The sequence below is a fragment of the Psammomys obesus genome, unplaced genomic scaffold (genome assembly GCF_907164565.1).
Source record: "Psammomys obesus unplaced genomic scaffold, mPsaObe1.curated_primary_1811, whole genome shotgun sequence".
NCBI lineage: Eukaryota > Metazoa > Chordata > Mammalia > Rodentia > Muridae > Psammomys > Psammomys obesus.
This window is the reverse complement of record NW_026594216.1, coordinates 2181132-2188101: the sequence shown is the minus strand read 5'-3', so window position 1 is coordinate 2188101 and position 6970 is coordinate 2181132. Positions and strand designations below refer to the sequence as shown.

The 6970-nt window shown below is 41.6% G+C and overlaps 1 protein-coding gene across 1 annotated transcript in view; it reads right to left on the bottom strand.

Moving 5' to 3' along the window:
• The window catches only part of Psma5 (proteasome 20S subunit alpha 5), a 28890-nt gene extending 22000 nt beyond the window's left edge, over window positions 1-6890 (bottom strand). Inside the window, exons 1-2 of the mRNA XM_055618177.1 lie at window positions 6739-6890; window positions 2722-2788 (exon numbers count right to left, since the gene is read on the bottom strand). Of these exons, the coding sequence (XP_055474152.1) occupies window positions 2722-2788; window positions 6739-6767 (96 nt within the window). The 5' untranslated portion in view covers window positions 6768-6890. The remainder of the gene's footprint in view (window positions 1-2721; window positions 2789-6738) is intronic.
• Between the last annotated feature and the right edge of the window lie 80 nt (window positions 6891-6970).

Genomic DNA, 6970 nt, shown 5'->3' with positions numbered 1-6970 from the left:
TGATGATGATGATGATGATGATGATGATGATGATGATGATGATGATGGAATGCTATTGTTGTTGTTGTTATTATTATTTCTGAGACAGGCTATTTTATAAAATACACCAAGAGCCAGTAAGATGACTCAGCAGGCAAAAGACCCCAGCACACGAGCCTGACAATCCGAGTTCAATTCCTGAATCTAATGGGAAAGAAGAACCAACTCCTGGAATTAGTTCTCTGACTTCATACATGCCAGATGGAATGTACATGTGGAACCACACAATGGCATCAACAGACACAAACACAGAACATATCAAAATTCAAGATTTTTTTTTCACTTATACTCTCGAACATATCTTTATACTCTGCTTCTGCCTAAATTTCTCTTCCTACTACCTTTGTAGAGTGGGGAGAGGCAGGAAGACAAAGGTAATCTGAAATAAGTCTGTATGATATTCCTTGAATATTATTCAGCAATGCAACCCATGTCAGATGCTGAAGACAATAATTAGCACGGGTTTGAGAAACTTATTCTAAAGGCATTCTCTACCAATGCAGGGTGTATCTCAGCCACGTTATATGTGTAAAATACCTCCAAATGATCATTTCTTGCCAAAATCTGAAGCCATCCCCAGGACGAGCATGTGCAAGGGGTGTGTATACACGCGTACATGTGCAGGTGAAGGTCAGAGGTCGATGTTGGGAATCTTTCACTGCTTTCCACCTTATCTTTTGAGACAGGACTCACCGAGCCTGCACCTCACTGATTCAGCTAGGAGGGCTACCAGCAAATCCGGGGATGCACCTGTTTGTCTCCCCAGTGCTGGGATCGAGGACAGGCACCGTTACCCGTGGCCATTCACACAGGTGCTGTGGATCCAAGCTCAGGTCCTCATGCTCACGTGGCAAACAATGAGCTGTCTCCACAATCCCCTCATGCCATTCAAGCCTGACAGCAACTGAATTGTTTTCTTGTTGGCTTCTCACAAGACAGCAAAGCAACAACCAGGTTATTTACACTCCAAAGCACCTGAATAATGGCTCGGTCTTAGCCTGATGGGCTACATTACTATCTCTATCCCAGCCCAACATGAAATTTCAGACATCAAATACTCTCATTACCGCTAGGTAATCTAAAACTCAATAGTCCTAAAGATCTCTTAAAGCGGGGCAGCTCTAGGCTTTGAGCAGAATTGCTGTCTCAGGTAATGCTCAAATTAATACCACAGCTTGAATTCTGGTAGTTTAGCACTTCCTACTACTGAGTTTTCAATACAGAGCAAAGGTGATCAGAAAGACAGTACTGGCAGAGAGCCCACTGTTTTCCTTTCTTTATCTACAATGTTTCCATTTTCAATTCTAGAACTTCATCTTGTCAGATTCTTTCCTGCCTTTTCCAGATTCTTACAGAACTACTTCCCCACAGCATACTCCTTCCACAAATAATTTAGGAAGGCAACAGTGCTCTTAAACTATACGGGGAATTATTCTATGGATCAGCTGTGAACGATCTACCTGGTTCAAAAGAAAACTAAGCCCAACGGAAGGAAACTTCAGAAGGCCAGACTTCTGATTTAATCATTTTCCATCATGAACTGTTTCCAATAAAATGAGTTACCTCTTAAAAAGTGTTCTTAAACATATCTGTCTATGTTTGTCTGTATATATATGTGTGTGCTAGGGTAATGTAGAAGTCAAAGGCCACCTGAGGGATTCGGTTCCCTGATTAGGCCATGTGGGACTTGGGGATTAAAATCAGGCCATAAGCTTTTGTGGCAAGTACTTTCACCAGTAATGAGCAGCTTTGTGAGAAAGCATCTTGCCACTAGAACTATATAAACAGAAGTGACTAGGCAGACACTGTTTATAGACAGAGAGGTGACTCAAGAGAGTGGTAAGGAGATAATAAACTACTTAAGCAATCCCCTGTTAGAGTAATTGGACCTACAGTGTGGACTGGACCCCAGAAACCCGAATCAAAACTTCTAATTTGGGACCTGGACATCTTTTTCTTTCTTTCTTCTAAGCATGCCTTTGTCAATACTTCATTCAAGATTATAGATGTGTTTTCTATAATTCCAGTTTTCTGTCAGGCTATCCATCAAATGAAAAGCTACTTATATTACTTGTAACTCAACAAATGTAGTTCTAACCTTAGAACACTAGTGTGAACTACGTATCTGGGATGTGTAAGTGTGTTGGCCACTCAAGCATGAAGACCTGAGTTTGATTCCCAGAACCACTGCAGACCCTGCAATCCTAGCACAGGGAAGGGAAAAACAGAAAACCTGAGCTTGTCTAGCCAGTCTAGCTAAGTCAAGGGCTCCAGGCTCAGTGAGAGACCTTGTATCAAAAACAAGGCGGAGAACAACTGAGGACACCCAGTATCAACCTTTGCCCCCACATGCCTGCTCCTACACACCCACAAACACAGGCGCTAACTCTGGACTTCTACACTTCTACTTAAAAGTCAAGAGGTCTGAAACAAAAACATGTTCCTTCATTCTCATGGGAGGAAAAAAAAAAAAAAAACACTATTCATATAATTATGAAGCAGTTATCTGTTGAAAATTTCTCAAAACAGACTTCAGAAATATTATTTAAAAATAGTGGTTGGCTAGAGGAATGTGACAATATTTTCTAAAAGAACAGCTAAAACATACTTTCCCCAAATGATGTTTTGGGAGTGTGTGAGGCTGTTATGAAATACCCAAATCTATACTACTTGCTACTATACCTTGATAGCCTCAATGGCATATTCCACTTGAAATAATCTTCCTTCAGGAGAAAAAGTATTCACACCCCTATAATTAAAAAAAAAAAAAAAGAAAAGAAAGAAAAAAAAAACAGTATTAGAAATTGTCAAAGGTATGTACACACTGCAATCAAGTTCCTTAACATCTGACTCAGAGGACTGGAGGATATGTAAGTTCCCATTATCCTCTGCCCACAGCAGGCCTTTAGTCTTCTGGTGTACCAACTGTTTTCAGGGCTCTGAAATCTATACAAAGTACACCTCAACTCCACTCCCAAGCCTGACCAAAGTTTACCAAACTGAACAAATGAAAGGCGATAACCTGAATCAATCCGAATGAATTCTGAGTCAACCTACCAATTCTTTTGATAAATTTATGCTCCAAAGCTATTAGACAATTTCCAAGAAAATGGCCTCCCCCCCCCACTTTCTTTCTTCCCATTATGTGCATTTGATATTGCTATTATTTTTATTTTTGTAAGAGTCAATCAAGCAGCCATTGTGGTGTATGTTTTTAATCCCGGCACTCGGGAGGCAGAGACAGGTGGATCTCTGTGAGTTCAAGGCCAGCCTAGTCTACAAAGTGAGTTTTAGGACAGCTGAGGCTACAGAGAGTAACCCTGTCTCCCAAAAAAGTCAGTTAAATGTGTATTTCTCCACCTATTTGTATGAGACAGTATTACTGCATTAACAAAAGACTGAGACAGTTACTAAAGCCTATGCAGTTATGCCAGACAACTTAGCTCTCTGAAGTATGCTCCCCTTTTGTTCTCACCAGTGTGTTGGTGACCCCTGTGGAAAAGAGGCACCAGACATACTGCTGACTACATAAGCTTTCAGCACACAATTAAATTTTAAAATGTTTTTGAATGAATACAAATAAATACAATCCTTAGTTAATTAATTCTAAACTTCACAACAGTATGCATATAGCACTGGGTTTTCAAATTTTGTTTAAACAAACTTTCTTCAAAAGAAATTGTGTGTATAGGAGAGAGAAGGGGAAGAGATCAAATAAACTGCTCAAAGTTATTCAGCATAAAAGAAGCAGAATCAGAGTTCAAGAAGTCTTAATTAGACCAGGCTTTCAACCATTGTACTACACTGTCTCTGAGAATTACTCTCACTGATATTCTCAAACGAGGGATGGAGAAAATACCACTATCCAGTTCCTCATTTATTCCACAATCAGTATCACTAAAGCCATTCAGAAGGAAGTTCAAAGAACAATTAAAAAGCTGGATACACATAAAACACACATCACCCACCCTGCAGAGAAATGAAAGAACCCTAAATTTATGACTAATTTTTTTCTTACCCTTATTTGGAAGCATCATCCTGGTGGGACTAGGGGGGGTCTTACTTCATCCTCCCCAAAACGGGCTTGTATAGTCTCCCTTTTTTTTTTTTTTTTGACAGGAGGGAGGCTTGGTTTTTCAAGACAGGTTTCTCTCTGAATCCCTGGCTGTCCTAGATTTGCTTTGTAGACCAGGCTGGCCTCAAACTCACAGAGATCCACCTGCTCTATTTCCCAGAGTTCTGGGATGGTAGGTCTCACCACCAAGCCCAGCTCCTCCTCCCAAATTTCATCCATTACTTGGGTTGTTTCATACAAACTATTTTGGTTTTCATTCCAAATTTCTATTTTCAGTTTGCCTTTTACCTAATTAACCTAACAATCCCCTTGAATTACACCCACATTCAACATTTTCCAATCTGAAATAGTACCTTTTAAATCTAGTCATCCTGTAAAATCAACTCATCTATACCATTCCCACTATTTTAAAGCAACCCCAGTTTCTCAGTTCCCCCAAAATAGAATGCTCTGAATGATTTGACTCACCACTCTCTACCTTCTCCTTTATCACATGCTCAGTAATACCAACTCATACCAACTCCTCCTCCATGGTAACATCACTTCCATCTCAGTGTCCTTGTTACCTTTTACCTAACTACTGTAAAAGCCTCCTAACTGGTGGTGACTTGTTCATCTATCAATTAATCTTTACAAAAAACAAATGTGATGAGGCAACTTCTTAAAGAAAACATTAAAGCCTGACACAGTAGCTCATGAGTATAACTCCAGGACTCAGGACACTGGGGCAGAAGGGATTGCCACAAATTCTAAGCCAGCCTGGGTTCGCCAGTTAGCTCTAGGTGAGCCTGGACTACAGATACCCTGTCTTTAAAAGCAATTAAAAAAATAAAAATCAAAAAAAGGGAGCTGGAGAAACAGCTTAGCAGTCAAGAACACTAGGGGCTCTCACAGAGGAAGAGGCAGATTTGATTCCCAGCACTCACATAGTGGCTAAAACCCATACCTCAAAGAAACCAGGTATGTAGATGGTACACAGACACCCCCCCCCCAAAAAAAAGGTAATTAATTATTTTTTAAAAGACTAAAAAGAAAATTGATAGCACACAGTTGCCTTCAGAGTGAGATCCAAATCCTTAATATTCTATTAAAGCCTAAGTATCTAGCACCATCATGGTATTTCCCTATCACCTACTAGTCCCATAAAATGCACCAAACATATGTGGTAATCAATCAGATTAGACTTTTCTCAAATGTGCCTGGCCCTCCTTTATTATCTGACAAAACTGTTGGCTCTCACGGTCTTGGTTTATTCAAATCCTATTTTCTTGGGACCCATGTGAATTACCAGCTTCTTTGTAAAGTGTTCCTCATCTCCTAACAATGAATGCAATCTCTTATCAGAATTTCCAGTGCTGACTTAGATTTCTTTAGCGATGTCAATACACTTCTGTCTCATACTAGAGTTACTCCTGCTACCAGCAGTAAGGATCTTGATTTTCTTCGTTGAACAGTGCCTTGTACAGAGAAAAAGCTCCAGAACAATTAGCTAAATAGAGGCCTGTGCTTTACTTAGTCTCAGCAGACGCAGACACACACACACACACAAATTCACAAAGCAGCTAATAAATGTAAATAAATGAACAAAACTTAACAAAGGCTTTCGGGTGAGGATCATAATAGTCTCAAATTTTTATCACCTAAAGGTGATTCTTTTTAAAACTCTGGAAGCCAAGTGTTAACGCCCATTTCACTTGACAGCAGTAAATAGTTTTAAAAATTCACATATATCTTCTGAGTGAGCAAAAGAATTTTAAAAAGGCCATCCCAAGAGCTACCATTTTGACAGACTTAATATATACTTGCCAAGAAAAGTAATTTCTCATACTACCTGGAACAAAGAAAACGTCTGCTTTCCCTATCTTTTAAAGAAACTCAGTAGCTTGCAAAGCTGCTCCAAACAGAAACTGAAAGTGTCTAAAGCGTTAGTTAGCATTTCCAAGACTTGAAAGTTGGGGTGGGGGAGAGTTGTGTTAGTTTTTTAATAAACACAACAACACAGCTTTGACTTTACAAAACATATGGCCTTCAATACAACACTAAAATAAACTTGCTTTCAACTTTTTCTCCCCTTTGGCCAAATGGAATCGGCATATTAAAACTCTCAAGAGAACCACTGAACATTCTAGTTCCTACAAAACTTGATTGCAGGCAGTATATCCGGGCAGAGCTGAAACTGCAAAGTACAGCACAGCATGCCTTCCTACAAACTCATTCAAAAGTCTCTGGTGACTTTCTATCCAAGGTAGCTCATTTCACTTTTTTTTTTTTTTCCTAAGGAGTATACTCAGGTTGAAAAGATGATCGCAGGGATGGTGACTCCCTAACCTTCTCCAGGTTCAAGATCGGAGTCGGGACCCCTCTCCGACACTTGGTTCAAGCACAAGCCCCAGCTTCTCGCTTCCGCAGGGAATCAGAACTAGCGGTGACTCAGCGGTAGCACAAGCATGCCGGATCCGCTTCGGCCCAGCGTGGGGGGATCCCACCCGGTGTCTCGGGAACCAGATCCTCCGGGTCCCGCCAGACTGGAGTTTCCCCAGGCGCCCCATGACACTGCAGAACCCAGGCCGCGGCCCGGGCCCTCCTACCCAAATCCCAACCCTGCTGCTTCCCGTCGCACGAACCTGTCGTACTCAGAGCGAGTGAGGAACATGGCGAGGACCGAGAGAGGAGGCAGCGGCTACGCGGGGTTTTCAAGGGCCACACGACTCCAAGCAGCACCCTAACCAACCACACCGCCACAGCACCAGGGACCCCGCTCCCGTCTGCGCGTGCGCACGCGACCCCTCTTAGCCCGCCCTCCCGTGCCTCTCTCCTAGTGGCTGATGGAGATTCTCGCCGCGGTGATTGGGCCGA